We start from the raw sequence: 17520 nt of genomic DNA on the forward strand, positions 1-17520 counted from the left end.
TAAGACTAGAGCACTGATTGGTGTGACCCCCAAATCCAAAAAATGTTGTAAGTTTGTTTGAAAAAAATAAAAGTTGAAAATAAAAATTAAGACTTGTATATATACTTGATACGTAGTTGTTTCAGAAAATTAAATTTGGTAAGTGATTAATCCTTAATAATGAATAATTGTTTTATATATTTTAGGGAAATTAATTTGACAGACCTATTATTATGTGAAATTTAGGTAATGAATATGGGTAGTACATAATTTCCATAACATTTATAGCATAGACCACAAAGAAGGCTGAATTAGTACAAATTCATACAAAGAATGTTCATTTTAGAATCAAAGCTGTTCAGAGAGCTTTTAATACTTACTATAATCAATTCACCATTACAAGACTATTTAAAATGTTATATTTATTTTTAAATAAATCTTGTAGTTACTTATGCTTGATTTTATCATTTTTTTGTAATTTTCAGGTTTTACTTTAATTCAAAGTGTTCTTATAACTACTAATTTTGGTGATTTATCTGAAAAGTAAAGTAACTTCCAATCATATTAATTATTAGAGACTTTCAAGTGAGCATTGACTTGGACATTGTATACAATGTTAACCATGGTTCAAGGGCATTAGATGTTTTAACCAGTAAGACTTTTGTAGGTAGATCTCTGTACTTTTCCTGGAGTCTATGGAGTTTTAGTTGGATTATAGTATCTTTATCTAATAGAAATAGCTTGTTGGCTAATTAGAGTAGTTTAGACACTTGTAAACATAAGAGCAGATGGTTTGGTAAGCCATTCAGCATCTGAAATCAAGCCACTTGATAGTCTTAATTACCAGTTTCTAGCTTTTCTATTTCTCCTTTTCACCTGCCCATTTTCCTACATGTCTCAGTTCTTTTCTGTATTCCAATGTTGTTCCTGGAGATAAAAGTTAATTCAATAGTAAATATTTTATTCTTTTCCATTTTGCGTATCTGATTGGAATCTTCATTTACCTCCCATATCCAAGTACCCATGTTCCTTCAACAATGGACTAGATTTACCAAGGCCCTTTAAAACAGGACATAAGAGATTATTATGTCTTTCTCCATTAATTTACGAGAAAAAGAAAACAAAATATAAATAAAGATATAACTTTAAAAACAGTAAAAGTGAATACTATATGCAAGAAATTTAGATATATTGCATTTCTTAGAGTATTGTTGATTTAAGCATTTTGAAACTTAAATCCAAATATAAGGATTTGGCAGAAATATCTACTTTATTTATCATTATCTTGGGTATGTTTTATACAGCCTATCACTGTAGGTCTATGAATGAGTCTTTGTATACACTAAAATTTGCCTGTGGCAAAAATTTTTATATTGCAGAGTTAGCATAGAAAGATACTTAAAACATTTTTTTCTTCAAAACTCTGATAAATTTTCCCTTTAGTAGTTATTGTTGAGAAACATTTAAAATTTTATCTGCTTTTATGTAAATTACACTAATACATAGAACAATTTTCAAAAGTAAAATATGATCATCTTAGAAGTAATCCTTTCAAAGTATTAAACTTTAATAGATTTGTACCAACAGCTAAGACAAAAGAAAGTTATTTTTAAGTTTAAAATGTGATGTGGATTTTGGGTGCCTGAGCCGTGAGAGTTTGAGACCAACACCCGCACAGAATCCCTGAAAGACGCAGAGAGACTGAGGTGCCCTTGGACACCTGTCCATGTTCCAAGAATCTGTCCAGGCGATTCCAATGATCACTGATGCCACTACTGAGGGCTGGCTTATGAGCACTTTGGGTCCTAAAACAACACCTGAGCAGGTTGGGTGAGTGTATATCTAGTAAATGAACTTTACCATAAAATGTAGAAAAAAACCACTCAGCAAGCATGACAATGGGGAAACAATGCAAAACAACATCAGAAATATTAAATGAAGATGACAGGTCTGATGATCCGAAAAATGCCAACCATCTGGTTAATCTCTCAGATAAGGAGTTTAAAATAGAAATATGAGGGTCCTCATGAAATTCAAAGAAAACATAGCTCTAGCTGAACAGAACACAAAGAGAAATCAGAAAACTCCAAACTGAAATAACAGTTCTGAAAACCATTGTAGCTGAACTGAAAACTTCAATGGAAAACCTCTCCCAACAGGGTAACAGCAGCCAAGGACAGAATTAGTGAAGTGGAAGAAGAAATGCAGAACAACTCTATACAGCAGAAGTGATTTGAAAAGAACTTTAAGGCAAACCATCAGACAATGGAAAAAGTACTCAAAGAATGTGAACAGATGAAAATAGAAGTCTTTGATAAACTCAACAGAAACTACATACATAAGAATGCTTGGAGTCCCAGAGGCCCAGGAAGGAGATCTCCAGGAAGAATCAACAGTTAAAGACATCATCATAGAGAAACTCGCAGAGCTAAAGACTGCATGCAATCAAATCCTGCATGCCTGAAGAGTACCAACTAAAAGAGACCTGAAGAAAAACATCCCAAGACACATCCTAATCACAATGAAGAATTGCACAGATAGAGATAGAACACTGAAAGCAGCATGATCAAAAAAAAATTACATTCAAAGGAGCATCCTTAAGATTTACAGCAGACATGTCACAAGAAAACCTCAAGGCCAGAAGACAGTGGTGGGGTATTTTGAGAAGCCTGAAATGGATGCTTCACCTAGAATACTGCACCCAGCTCAACTCACATTCAGGGTCGAAGGAAGGATATATAGCCTTTACAGATAAGTGACAGCTCAGAAACTTTACAGATGCAAAACCAGCCTTAAAGGAAAAACTGAAAGGTCTACTTAAAGATAAGACAGACCAATAAACACACCAAACTTATACACAAAGATGATATTAAATATTATGACAATCATCTCCCTCAATGTCAATGGACTAAATGCACCAATTAAGAGACAGAGAGTGGTAAAATGGATCAAATATATGAATCCAGCCTTCTGCTGCCTACAAGAAACACACCTGAATAGTCAGAACAAACAGACTCAAAATCAAAGGCTGAAGGAAAATCATTCAAGCAAACAGCACCTTAAAAAAACAGGGGTGGCCATTAATATCAGATGACACAAACTTTAGAGTCAGAAAGTTGTAAGGGACAAAGATGGACACGTTGTACTAATAAAGGGATATGTGCAACAAGAAGTAATCACACCACTAAACATATACGCACCCAATGAGACACCAGCAAAATATCTAACACAGTTATTGACAAATTTGAAAGAAGACATCAATAATAACACAATAATTGTGGGACATCTCAACATGGCCCTGTCACCACTTGATAGGTCAACCAGACTGAAACCCAACAAAAAAAATACTAGCCATGAAAAGAGAAATGGAAGAAAGAGGCCTAGTAGATATACATCGGAAACTTCATCCCCAGAAACCTGGATACACATTCTTCTCCAACATACATGGGTCATTCTCCAGGATAGACAACATGCTGGCACATAAAACATATCTGCATAAAATCAAGAGGATAGAAATTTTCCAGGCTACCTTCGCTGACTACAAGGCTTTGAAATTAGATGTGAACTACAAACGGACACACAAGAAAAACTTTTAATACCTGTAAATTAAACAGCTTACTACTGAATAACTAGTGGGTCTGAGATGAAATCAAAGAGGAAATCAAAACTTTACTGGAAATAAATGACAATAAAGAAACAAACTATCAGAATCTATGGGACACAGCAAAAGCAGTACTGAAAGGAAAATTCATAGGAAGGAAGGAATACCTCAGTAGCTTAATGACACAGCTTATAAAATTAGAAAATGATCAACAAAAGGAACCAAAAATAGACAGAAGGAAATAACAAAGCTGAGAGCAGAAATCAATGAAGTAGAACCCCCCCCCAAAAAAAAAAAACATCGAAAGATCAACGAAAGCAGAAGTTGGTTCTTTGAAAAAATAAACAAGATTGATAGACCATTGGCAAAACTCACAAAGAAAGAGAGAAAGAGAAACTTGATAACCTGTATCAGAAATGAAAAGGAGAAGGAGATATTGCAGAGATTCAAAGGGTAATCAGAGACTACTTTGAGAAACTCTGTGCCACTAAACATGAGAACCTGGAAGAAATGGATACATTCTTGGATTACTATAACCTTTTGTGGTTGAATAAGTAGGATGTAGCATATTTAACCACCCCCATCACTATTGAGGAAATTAAAACGGTAATCAAATGTCTGCCCAAAAATAAAAGCCCAGGCCCAGATGGTTTCACTAATAAATTCTTTCTAACCTTTCAAGAGGAACTACCACCAATCCTGGCCAGACTCTTCCATGAAATTGAAAGAACGGGAACACATCTGATGAACACGGATGCAAAGATCCTCCTCAACAAAATCCTAGAAAATAAGTAATGACTCATCAAGAAGATCATTCACTACCATCAAGTATGTTTCATCCCAGGAATGCAAAGATCGTTTAACATCGTAAATCTATCAAGCTAATACACAACATCAACAAGAAAAATAAAAACCACATGATTATATTAATAGATGCAGAGAAAGCATTTGATAAGGCCCAACACCTATTCTTGATAAAAACTTTTAGCAAAGTGTTAATGATAGGAACCTTTCTCAATATAGGTAAGGCGACCTACCACAAGCCAGTGGCAAATATTATCTTCAATGGAGAAAAATGAAAAGACCTCTGTCTAAAGTACAAGATAAGGTTGTCCTCTCTCTCCACTCCTATTTAACATAGTACTGCAAGTACTTGCGATAGCTGTTAGGCAAGAAAAATATATCAGTGGAATCCCAATAGGAAAGGATTAAGTCAAGCTCTCACTGTTTGCAGATGACATGATACTCTACTTAGAAAACCCTAAAGACTCTACCAAAAAGCATCTAGAAACAATAAGATTCATATTGCATTGTGGCAGGCTACAAAATTACCACACAGAAATCAATGGCCTTTTTATTAACCAATAATGACAGGGAGGAAATGGACATTAAGAAAACAACCCCATTCACATCAGTGTCACACAAACTCAAATATATTGGAGTCAACTTGACCAAACACGTGAAGGAACTATACAAAGAAAACTATAAAGCTCTGCTCCGAGAAATAAGAGTGGACACACGGAAATGGAAACACATACCCTGCTAATGGATTGGCAGGATTAACATAATTAAAATGGCAGTATTCCCCAAAGCACTGCATAGATTAACTGCGATCCCTTTAAAGACACCCATGACATTCTTCATAGATGTGGATCAAACACTTCTGAAATTCATTTGGAACAATAAACACCCTCGAATAGCTAAAGCAATCCTTGGGAAAAGGAATATGGGAGGCATTACTTTCTCCAACTTTAAACTGTATTACAAAAAAACCTGTATTATCAAAAAACAGCATTGTATTGGAATAAAGACAGAACCTTAGGTCCGTGGAATAGGCTTGAGTATTCAGATTGCTTCCAAGACATACAATTACATAATTTTTGATAAAGGAGCAAGAAATCCTAAATGGAGCAAGGAAAGCCTCTTCAACAAGTGGTGTTGGTACTTCTGGTTAGCCACTTGCAAAAAAGCGAACCCAGAACTCCAGGTAACATTATGTACGTAGGTAAATTCAAATGAATTAAAGGCTTTGATATCAGACCTGAAACAATAAGGTATATAGAACAACACGTAGGCAAAACATTCCATGACATTTAGACTAAAGGCATCTTTAAGAAGGAAACAGCACTCTCCAAACAAGTGGAAACAGAGATAAACAGATGGAAATATATTAAGTTGAGAAGCTTCTGAACTTCATAGGAAATAGTGCCAAGGATACAAGAGCCACCCACTGAGTAGGAGAAATTATTCAGCCAACACCCATCAGATAAGGGGCTAATATCCAAAATACACTGTGCACTGATGGAACTTTACAAGACAAAAACATCTAATCCCATCAAAAAATAGGGAGAAGAAATGAACACCTTTTCAAAGAAGAAATACAAATGGCCAAAAGGCACATGAAAAAATGCTCCACATCACTAATCATCAGGGAGATGCAAATCAAAACAACTATGAGGTACCATCTCACGTCACAGAGATTGTTGCACATCACAAAGAATGAGAACAAGCAGTGTTGGTGAGGATGTGGACAGAAAGGAACTTCTATTGACTGATAGTGGGAATGCCATCTTGTCCAATTTTTTTTTTGTTTTTCTTTTCATTTTTTTATTTAAAAAAAAAACAGATTTAGGACAGTGTAAGAAACTACTAGTTACATTGTTTTAAAATCTGTAAGGGCTATAGTAATGGAATAAATAAATAAGATTTCTTAAAAGTTCGATGTTTATAGACATGTTTATAAAAAATGACTGAATTAGAAGACATTAAATAACCTTGATATACATCAGGAATGGAGTCAGGCAAGGAAAGGCACATCATTTCACCACAAGAAATAAAGACCATAGCTGAAAATCACTGACCAGCCAAAGCTTTAATCTTGTGGTAGTTTTCCTAGCTCTGGAGGGTCATTATGATGGAACCTTTTTTTTTTTTTTTTTTTTTTTTGTGGTACATAGCTAGAATGGACAACAATTGGAGAATTACTCTGTGATCCAATATACTGTTAGAAAGGGGTAGGGGTGGGATGGAGAAGTACTCTTAATAAGCACAGAACTTAAAGAGGAATGGAGAAAAAAAAATTAGTTTGAGGTACCAAAAATCCAACAAAAATGGAGCTTTAAAGAAAAGTGAAGTAAAGTTAATTCTCTTGTCTGGTTGAACTGAAATTCATTCAATGACAAAATCAGAATTGCAATTAATCACTGTGTGTCATTCCCTTTCTTATAGTCAGTGTATTCCACTTCTGATGAAGCTATAAGTGAATACTTATGAAAAAGAATCTTAGATAATGTCCTTATTTTATACAGCTGTAGTCTTTGAAAACAGAATAGCTGTGGCTATCAGTAATAGTGAAGTGAGCATAAAGTTTTGATGACCATGAGAGTTTTCCAAAGAAACAAATGTTCCCAGTTAAACAGATACAATTACATTAGTGAAAAGTCTTCACAAGAGATCAAGAAAACTTTTGGCTCCATTTCCAGTAGCAATTTTCTTCCACCAGTGTGTCAAGTGTCTTCTTATTTCTTTCAGTCTAGACTAAACCAAGCTCAGTTTGTAAAATGAAATCACTCAGATTTATCCATGTAAATTTTAGTCTTGTTAACAGGAGACTGGATGTATATAAATTAAATGGATTTTCTTTTTTAGGATAAAATGATTTACTCACAAAGTTTGAAGAACAACTTGGGAGGGAGATAAGGGAAAACATTGATATTAAAAAAAAATAAAACTGGCAATTTTAAAGTAAGCGGCTTCCTTCTCATGCCACACGATAGGCCTTCATTAACGTGTACTCTTTCCTGTTGGTATGAGCGGCCCAGATGAAGAGAGCAGATGCCATAAACTGTAAAGGAGCTGACACACAGGCCAGACAGAAGGACCATCCAAATTCTCCAGACACATCATCCGGCAGCCTTAGTTTCTGGTGGAGAAGCTCAATTCCAGCAACATAACAACTGACTGAGCCCAGTGTACAAAGACCAGCAAGAAGATGAAGAATGCCTGTGGCAATAGCAGGATACAAGCTTCTGCAGATGCAAGCACAAAGTCCAATCAAAGCCCCAAAGAACATCAAACCTAGACTAACAAAAGGTAAAAGAAACTGGCACCACCAAAGATAGGTCCGCAGCAGATCGATCCCACTGTTATGGTCTCCAGGATAAACAAACTTCTCCATAAACTGCTCATTCAGTGTGAAACTAGTGCATTTTGTGACCATATTGAGTGAATCTGCATGGTCGGGTCTAGTAATGCAGCGTCTCCACAATCCCAGAGTGCCATTACATAGGAAAAGTGCATCGTTGTAAGTCTTTTCATCTGTCTCGTCACTGTCAAAGTCATCCCAAAGGCTTTTGTTCAATTCGCTGAAATTATCCTGAACTGGACTTCGATATTCATACCAGAAGTCTGTGCCAATGGAGGCTGCCATGTAGATGGTGGATATGAGGCTAAGGACACAAGCAATTACAAATGCGGTTGCAAAACGGTTATCCATTCTGGCATTCAGACTGCTCGCCCATCCTCTTGCTCCCACAGCTTCTCCCTCCAGCTCTGACCACTGCACCCTGCTCTCCCCGCGCCTCCTCTGGCCATCTTGTCCAATTTTTATGGAAAGCGATATGGAGATTCCTCCAAAAATTGGAAATTGAGCTCCCATATGATCCCGCTGTACCAGTCGCAGGAACACAAAAGTACCATGCAAAAAATCTCTCCCTCACACCTATATTCATTGCAGTGGTATTTACAATAGCCAGACTCTGGAAACAACCAAGATGCCCTTCAACATATGAATGGCTAAAGAAACTGTGATACATATCCACAATGGAATATTATGCAGCCATCAGGAGAGATGAAGTCATGAAACTTTCCTATACATGGATGTATATGCAGTCTCTTATGCTGAGTGAAATAAGACAGAGGGAGAGAGAAAGATGCTGAATATTCTCACATCTATGAGTTCTAAGAAAAATAAAAGGCATTTTTGCAATAACTCTCAGAGGTAAAATAGAGGAGTATTGGAAGGTCCAGCTCATGACATGAAGCTCACCACAAAGAGTGATGATTGCAGTTAGAGAAATGACTACACTGAGAACTATCATAACAATGTGAATGAATGAGGGAGTGGAAAGCCTGTCTAGAGTACAGATGGGATTGGGGTGGGGAGGAGGGAGATTTGGGAGATTGGTGATGGGAACGTTGCAGTGGTGAAGGCGGGTGTTTTTTACATGACTGAAACCTAACTACTGTCATATTTGTCATTAGGTGTTTAAGATAATACTACTAATAAAATATGATGTGTTTGTTTCTTCTTGTATTTTAGTAAATTACACACTAAACAGACCAACCAAAAGATATTTACTAATAACTTAGAAGATAGAGTGAGATATATTTAGATTTAAAACTTTTTTTTTGTGCCACATCACACCTGGCTTTACTCTGGGCTTACTCCTGTCTCTGCACTCAAGGATCACTCCTGGAGGGTTGTGGAACCAATAAAAGTACTATGAATCTAACCTAATTGACCACGTGTTGACATATATGTATATCAATAGTACATATATGTATGTTATCTAAACATATTAACATACTGTGCATGCTAATATAACTTAAATCTGTTCATTTGAAGACAGTCTGTAATGTGGAAAATTTACACAAATGGGTTTAATAAGTGCACGGGCTACAGATTAGCAGAATATAAATAGCAGCTAGCTTCACTGGCAAATTAACTTCTGTTTTACCATGCCACTTTCTTCACGGAATTGATCCTTGGAAGGAGGCTTACCACAGAGTGAGGGAATGCAGTTAGGACAGAGAAGAAACCGACTAGGCAGAGACATTCGGAAACTATCACTCTGGACAATAACTGGATGTGAAGGATCTAAAATGATATGCCTTATAAACCTTCAGTAACTTTTGCAAACCACAGTGTCTAAAAAAAGGAATCGATAGTAAAAATATTTGTCATAAAGGCAGATAGGGGGAGAGAAACTGGAGATTTAGTGGTGAGAAATGTTCACTGGTGAAGAAATGGGTGTTGGATATTCTATGATTGAAACTCAATCTTTTGGTAATGTATCTCTTTGTAACAATGTATCTGAACAGTTTAGTGAAAGGATTTATTAAAATAGTGGTAGAAAATGGTAATGTGTTTAAGAATGGGTATTAATGAAATGGAGAACATAGGTTTTTTTGCTTTTTTAATAAAAGGAAAGAGAATGGATTGTTTTAGATCAAAGAAAGATGTTTGAATGAGGTAAGCATATTTATAAGTATATAAGGAATAAAATGTTGCAGGACATTCTTAAGATTCAGGAACTCAATCTTAGATAAACAAAAAGAGGAGGTACTACTTGGAAGGAGGATGCATATGAGTGTGCATGTATTGTGTGTGTGTGTGTGTGTGTGTGTATGTGTGTACTTAGAAATAGGGACGGAAGAGATTCTAAGTAGTCTTAAGTGGATAATTAAGAAGTTATTTACAGGGGTCGGAGAGATAGCATTGAGGTAGGGCATTTGTCGCATGCAGAAGGATGGTGGCTAGAATCCCAGCATCCCATATGGTCCCCTGAGCACTGCTGGGTGTGACCCTCCTCAAAAAAAGGTTTTACAGTTAGTAGCTTCCACGTTTTTTATGAGTTAATTCATTTCATAATATGAGAGAAAGGGTTTGGGGAAAAAGTTTTATTTAAATAGGGTTAGGAAGACAGGTTATTATTGAGGTAGCAACAAAGGTTCAGAAAACATGATGCTTCTGAGTCACACAATTGAGTTTAGGAGGGTTTAAGAGTGGTAGATGTTAGGAGTCTTTGAGAGAGGTATGTGGGTACACTGATGATGGGTGTGATGTTGGAATTATGTGCATGAGATACCATTATTTTTGCCTTTTTTTTTTTTTTTGATCAAACTGGTTGTGCTGAGTGCTTACTTGTATTCAGGAATTCTTCTTGGCGGGGCTAAAAAACCTTCTTGGGTGCTGAGAATTGAGCCTAGTTGGCTGCTGCATGCAAAGCAAGTGCCCTGTCCACTGTACTATCTCTTGGCTCACAAGAAACCATTATTAACAGTATTGTAAACCAAAGAATTACAGTCATTAAATATTTTTAAAGAAGAAATTTTATAACTTGTTTGGACATGTAGTTATTTGAGAAACCCATTATTAATAGTACCATAATCTCAATAAAGCAAAAAAAAAGGGTAAATAATTTATTACTGTGTATTATTACTTGGTAAATAATCATTTATGAGTCTACTCATGGTAATTTAGCAGGGGTGCATCATTTATTTGTTTATATTTTGGGGGGCATAACTGGTAGTGCTCAGGGGTTACCTCTGGCTCTGCACTCAGAAATGATTCCTGGCAGGCTCTTGTGATGATATGGGATGCCAAGAATTGAAGCCTGGTGGACTGCTTAAGGAAAGTGCCCTACCTATTGTGCTCAAGCCCCAGTGTTGCATTATTTATAATAGATTAACTTGGTTTAGTTTCATGTTTTACTATAACAATATTCAGAAGATTATACAAAAAAATAGAGAATATACATAAGGTGTATATTTATAAACTGGGTACCACTTCCAGAAAGGCAGATGAAGGGCCGTAGAAACAGTACTATTGTATGGCGTTTGTATTTTATGAGTCCAGTCTCCATGAGTATCACCAGGAATAATTCCTAAATGCAGAGCCAGGAGTAAACTTTGAGCACCACCCTGTAAGGCCCCTTCCCCACTGCCTCCAAAATGTTTTGTTCATAGAGAATGAGACAAATGATGGAGGGAGGTTACAGATTGAGAATACAGTGGCAGAATTTAGGATTAGAAATAACAAGGAAAAGAAAGGAGGAAATCTAGTAGGAGTGAGGAAATTATAATATTGTGATTATAAAAACAAAGTAGTTTATTCATGTATTATTTGAATGCCTATCCTGTTCTAGTTACTGATTGTAGAGTATCAAGTATTTACTATTCTATGGAATTGCCACTAGAGGTCAGTCTGATTCATAAGGCAAAACTGGCTCTAACATCCTTCAAGCTGTAAGACTGAAAATCAGACCTATGTAGACAGGCTTTAATAGTTTATCAGGTTGAGATATCTCTTTATAATAGAAAAAAATGGGAACATTCATGTATTTGTGTGATATATTTGCATAGATGATAATTTCCTACGATGTTTAATTTTTTTCTGTGCTATTAAAGGAAACTCTAGTTTTATTCTGTATGATCCAGGTATCTTATTCTGTAGCTACATATTGAAAGAGTGCATCATTCATAACAAGAAAATCTGAAAAGTTTTATCTATCTCATATTTTTCTTGCTTTGCTGATTTGTATTTGCTAAGTTAAGCAGATAAAATAGTAATACCCAATGCATTTTATAATTTTCTTAAAGGCAGCATTAAAGTTTGTGAAGTATTTTTCCCCAAGTACTACTTTAGGTATTTGTTAGATTGATTTTGATTTTATAGGCATGAATGAATTTTTTAAGCACTGATGAAACAGATTATTTCTAAGCGGTTAAGATTTGTATATGTATACACTATAATTATGTGTGTGTGACTTGTAAAGCCTTCTTTATGTGACTTTCTGTTCTTAAGTATAAGAATTGTATAGATTTTCCCCCATTTTTGATTAATTTTTAATTTTAAACAAACAGGATCTCAAAAATATAGTTTTGCTTTTTATATTTTTATTTTCAAAGAAGGTTTTTATGTATAGAAAACTTGTCAGATTTTTCTGTCTATTTGTAAGATTTCTCAGTTTGAGTCTTGTTTTTGGACAACTATGCAATATATCATCGTCATCGTTGTTTTTGGACAACTATGCAATATATCATCATCGTCGTCGTCATCATCATCATCATCATCACCACAGTTGTCAGTGTTAAAGAATCTATGGCTATTCCCATCAAGTGCTTAGGTAGACCCAGGATACTCAGGATTGATATTACTAGGTGGTTGCTAGAGCCATAACCGGGCCTTCCCACGTGCAAGAAAATCTCTACTGATCACTTGAAACTCTTATCCATACAATTGAAATATAATTATTGAACAGGAACACAATAAGAAAAATTGACATAGCTTTGTTGTTGAATTTCGCAGAAATACATAATATTTATTATTACATATATAATACTTTTATTTGTTTTTACTCTTTATAGTTTTCATATTTAGCTCAATGATAGAATTACTGCATTTCATTATAAAGCAGTCAAAAGATCATTATAGTAAAAGTATACTGCCACTGGGCCAGAGAGATAGCATGGAGGTAAGGTGCAGGCAGAAGGTTGGTGGTTCGAATCCTGGCATCCCATATGGTCCCCCGAGCTTGCCAGGAGTGATTTCTGAGCGTAGAGTCAGGAGTAAGCCCTAAGCGCATCTGGGTGTGACCCTCCTCCCCAAAAATGTATACTGCCACAATTTTTGTTTGTGTTATGTTTGTCACATTAATTTTTGTATAACTCATTGTTTCTGGCTCTAAGCCAGCTTGGTATTTATTAACATATTAAATTTTTATCCATTATAGCATATATATACTAAAATTTAAAAACATCATTATAAAACTTAGTTTGAACTTTTTATGTTTATGAACAATTTATATTCTAATTTTTCAGTATATAAAAACTCCCTAATGTAATAGAACCTTCTTTTCTTTTTTCTCCTTCTTTTTAGGCCACACCTAACAGCACTCAGGGGTTACTCGTGGCTTTTTTTTTTTTTTTTTGGTTTCTCGGCCACACCCATTTGATGCTCAGGGGTTACTCCTGGCTAAGCGCTCAGAAATTGCCCCTGGCTTGGGGGGACCATATGGGACACCGGGGGATCGAACCGCGGTCCTGATCCTTGGCTAGCACTTGCTTGCAAGGCAGACACCTTACCTCTAGCGCCACCTCGCCGGCCCCCACTCCTGGCTTTGCTCTCAGAAATTACTACTGTCAGGCTCAGAGGATCTTATGGGATACCAGGGATCAAACCTAGGTCACCTGAGTGCAGGGCAAAACAATCGCTCTATCCGCTGTGCTATGGCTCTGGCCCTTTGTAATAGCACTTTCATTTAGAAAGCACCTTGCAACATTATAAATCTGTGACAAATATATATTAATCAGGAATGCATTTTGCTCCTAGGGACCAAGAGTAGAAACTGTTATACCTGTATTTGGTAAACTACAAAGAGAAAGCAAGTACATCTGTTAGGGTAATTGAAAATAGACTAAAGATATTATTTCAACTTGATTTGAAAATTGTCCATGACGCTTTCCTTTCATGTGGAAAATGACGTTGATTTTTAAAAGAAACATTTTTGTCGGGGGAGCCTCAGCAATAGTACAGTGGGTAAGGTGTTTGCCTTGCATGTGGCTGACCAGAGTTTGATAAGGTCCTTCAAGTCTGCCAGGAGTAATCCCTGAGTGTAGAGCCAAGAACCACTACAAAACCAAACCGAAATAAAATAAAACCCCCAGACATTTGGGAGGTGGTTTGGGCTATATCTGGCTGTGCTCATGTTTTACTCTTGTTCTTTTCTGTGACATCACACCTACCATGTATAGCCAACATGTGGTGCCAGAAATTAAACCTGGGTGAGCTCATGTAAGACCTTACTCTACATACTACCTTTCTAGAATCTAGACCATTTTTAATCATTTTATAAGCTAAAATGTATACACCTTTTAGGTACTATGCTGGAATAAGAGTTTTAAGTACAAACTTTGCAGTAGGGTTATCATTCTGCTTTTTCAAGACTATGTTGAACCTATTATGAATTATAGTATGTATTTAAAAAACCATTTAAAAAGTGCAACATTTCCTGATAATAAAATTCCTTTGGAAATAATTATTTTTATTTTAAAATTTGCCTTTGATTTAATTTTTAGAATGAAAATTTTGGCATTTAAAACATTTCATTTTTTTTTTTTTGGTGTTTTGGGCTACACCTGGTGACACTCAGGGGTTACTCCTGGCTATGTGCGCAGATCGCCCCAAGTTTGGGGGACCATCTGGGATGCTTGGGAATAGAACTGCGTTCCTTCCTTTACTAGCACACGCAAGGCAGATGCCTTACCACTTGTGCCACCTCTCTGGCCACTAGAAATTTTTATTTTTTAAAACTTTTTGTTGAATGAGGTTCTGTGATTTACAATACTGGTACTGTTGATTTTTGTGTATAGATCACCAACATGACACCCCTTGCCAATGGAACTACCTTCCTTTCTAATGAAGGACCTTCATGCTCTTACTTTCAATATCCGCCTTTCCCTGAAATTCAATTGTGTGGATCAATTCTCCTGCTGTGTTGCCTATGACCCTTTGTTGTTATCTTGTGGTATATCTTTAAATATTCCATTTTGTTTTTGGAGCTTTACAGTGAAAGTATGTTTTTTAGGTGTAGATTATTATATCAGGAACAAGTTTATTTAGAAAAAGACTATATTCAATATCTTTAATCCCTGAATGCTTAAATCTCTATTATGAACAAACTTAGTTTCATTTGCTTAAAATAGCTTTCTTGACATATAAAAACTTGACATAATTATTTAGTGGCCCCTATTTAGTAGAATCACAGCCTCACATAAAATTTTTGCAGTGGGTGAGTTCTCAGACCCCTTGTTATAATTGTTTTTTCAGACCACAATTGCAGCTTGCTGTTGCTCCTTTCTTATACTGCTACACTCTACCTGCATTTGTGTTCTTCAGTTAAATAAAAAATTCTCCAGACGCAGAATACAGGGCAAAAAAATTCTGATAACTCTTTAATCTCTGTTCTTCCAATTTGGTTTTCTATTCTTCGCAAATTCATAATATTTACTTGCTATTTTCAAGGAAAGATTTTGTTATCCCCTTATTCCTTCCCACCTTGGTACACTTTTATTTAATAAATTAATTTTTATTTTTTAAAGAACTGTTTACATCTAAATAATTGGGTTATAAAATCTTCTACTCCTAAGATGTTAGGTTGATATATAACAGATACGAGTTTCAATCTGAAGTTTTGATAATTAAACAAGTATCATATTGAGGTTTCTTCATCTCTTACTCTTTTTTTTTCACTTTTTTCTTACTGTTTTTTCCCTCTTTATTGAAGAATGGACTACAGATAACTCAAGCAAGTAATGATGAATTATTAACACACATGTTTATTAGTTCACAAGAAAATATGAAGTTTTTCTATTTAGATTTCATTGATATTATTGAGAGGAGGACTATCCTCAAGATAATCATGTTTAGCTTATTGAAATATATAGAATGCATTTTAATAGATTACTAGGGCATGATTTAGGGACTGGAGAGATAGTATAGCAGACAAGGTACTTGGCTGTTCATGTAGCCAGTTAAACTTGGTTTGATCCCTGGCACCACAGATTGTCAGTAAGTGCCCCCAGGAGTCATGCCTGAGCACAGAGACTGTAGTAATACTTGATCACAAGCTTAGGTTAAAGGTATATGAGTTGCTACTCCTTTGCTAGAGCCTCCAACAAACCCCCAAGAGCCAACTTATCTTTTATAAAGTATGGAATTTCCTTATGTATAATATGTGGACATATATTTTATATATGATATATTTATACAAAACACATATATTTTAGCTATGTGTTTGAGCTAGAGTCTGAATTTTACCTGTGTGTTTCTCCTAAGTTTTTTTAAAGCTTTCTTTGTTAGAATTTATATCTGTATGACTAGTTTCTGGCTATAGACTGTGAGTGAAAGTATTGTTTTTCTTCTCAGTAGAGGCCATATAATGACTATGATCATGAGGGCTGTATACACTACAGCTGTGTTCCCCAGATTGGGAGATACACTCTCTTGGAGTCCACTGGAATGATTAGGGAGAAATATGGCACTAACTTTAAGAGGTGCAATGGAGATTTTGCTTCCTGCTTTTATACTTAAAGTCAAGTTTAAGAGGGAACAGTGATTATTTTTGTGCTAATACATTTAGCTTTTATTTTTACCTTTTTATTACTGATATTCTGTGGTTTACAATGATGTCACTGATGGTTTCTCATGCATATAATTCCAATTGCATGCCCATCACAAGTGCGTCTCCTTCCCACTCACAGGACCCTATCCTTGCAAACAAGTCTCTCCTCCTCACTCAGTTGTATGGATCAGTTATCCCATTCTATTAATTTTGATCTGTACTGTTTTGTACTGTTAAGTTCCATGTACAAGATGAATCATTCTGTATCTGTTCTTTTCTTTTTGACTGACTTCCATCAGCTTGATATCTATAGGTCCATCCATGTTGTATGATTTTATTCTTTTTTTTTTTTGTTTTGTTTTTTGTTTTTTTTTTTTGGGCCATACCCAGTGACACTCAGAGGCCACACCTGGCTATGCACTCAGAAATCCCTCCGTATGGGACACCTGAGGATCGAACTGTGGTCCATCCTAGGCTAGCGCAGGCAAGACAGATGCCTTACCGCTTGCACTACCGCTCTGGCCATGATTTTGTTCTAAAAGAGCTGCATAATACTCCATTTTGTTTTTCTTAGAATTACATAGTATATCATGTATATTTGTATTCTTGCTCTATTCGTCTGTAGTTGGATTTTATCTCTTTAGTTTGGATGTTGTATTAATGAGTGTTTTAATTGAGTGTGGAAAGGGGACAGTAGTTGGTGGAGCTTCTCACAGGCACTTGCCTTTCATAGTTATAGCAACCTAGCACATTAAAATTTTTATATATGATATTTTTGGTCACCCAAGTGGTGTTTTACTTAAATGCAGGAACTTTGTGAATAAATTTATGAGACATAGATGTCTGATGAGAAAGTTTGAAAGACCAGCATGCTTATTTTTCTATATTACTAAGATTGCCAAAGGAGTTGTATATATAATTTTCCAAAAATACTCTTGTTTTTATGAATTTAATTCATTTGGCTTTTTTGTTTTGTTTTGTTTTGTTTGTTTGACGCTCAGGGGTTACTCTGGCTATGCACTCAGAAATCACCCC

The 17520-nt window shown here is 35.7% G+C and overlaps 2 protein-coding genes across 4 annotated transcripts in view; one reads left to right on the top strand and one right to left on the bottom strand.

The window, feature by feature from the left end:
• AKT3 (AKT serine/threonine kinase 3) overlaps positions 1-17520 on the top strand; it is a 344608-nt gene that overhangs the window by 74983 nt on the left and 252105 nt on the right. The gene's annotated exons all lie outside the window — the stretch shown is intronic.
• Positions 6428-8155, bottom strand: LOC126013477 (claudin domain-containing protein 1-like). Its single transcript, XM_049776595.1, has one exon. It carries the CDS (start codon positions 8073-8075, stop codon positions 7341-7343), a length of 735 nt encoding a protein of 244 aa, XP_049632552.1. The 5' UTR covers positions 8076-8155; the 3' UTR covers positions 6428-7340.

Source organism: Suncus etruscus, chromosome 7, assembly GCF_024139225.1.
Source record: "Suncus etruscus isolate mSunEtr1 chromosome 7, mSunEtr1.pri.cur, whole genome shotgun sequence".
Lineage (NCBI taxonomy): Eukaryota > Metazoa > Chordata > Mammalia > Eulipotyphla > Soricidae > Suncus > Suncus etruscus.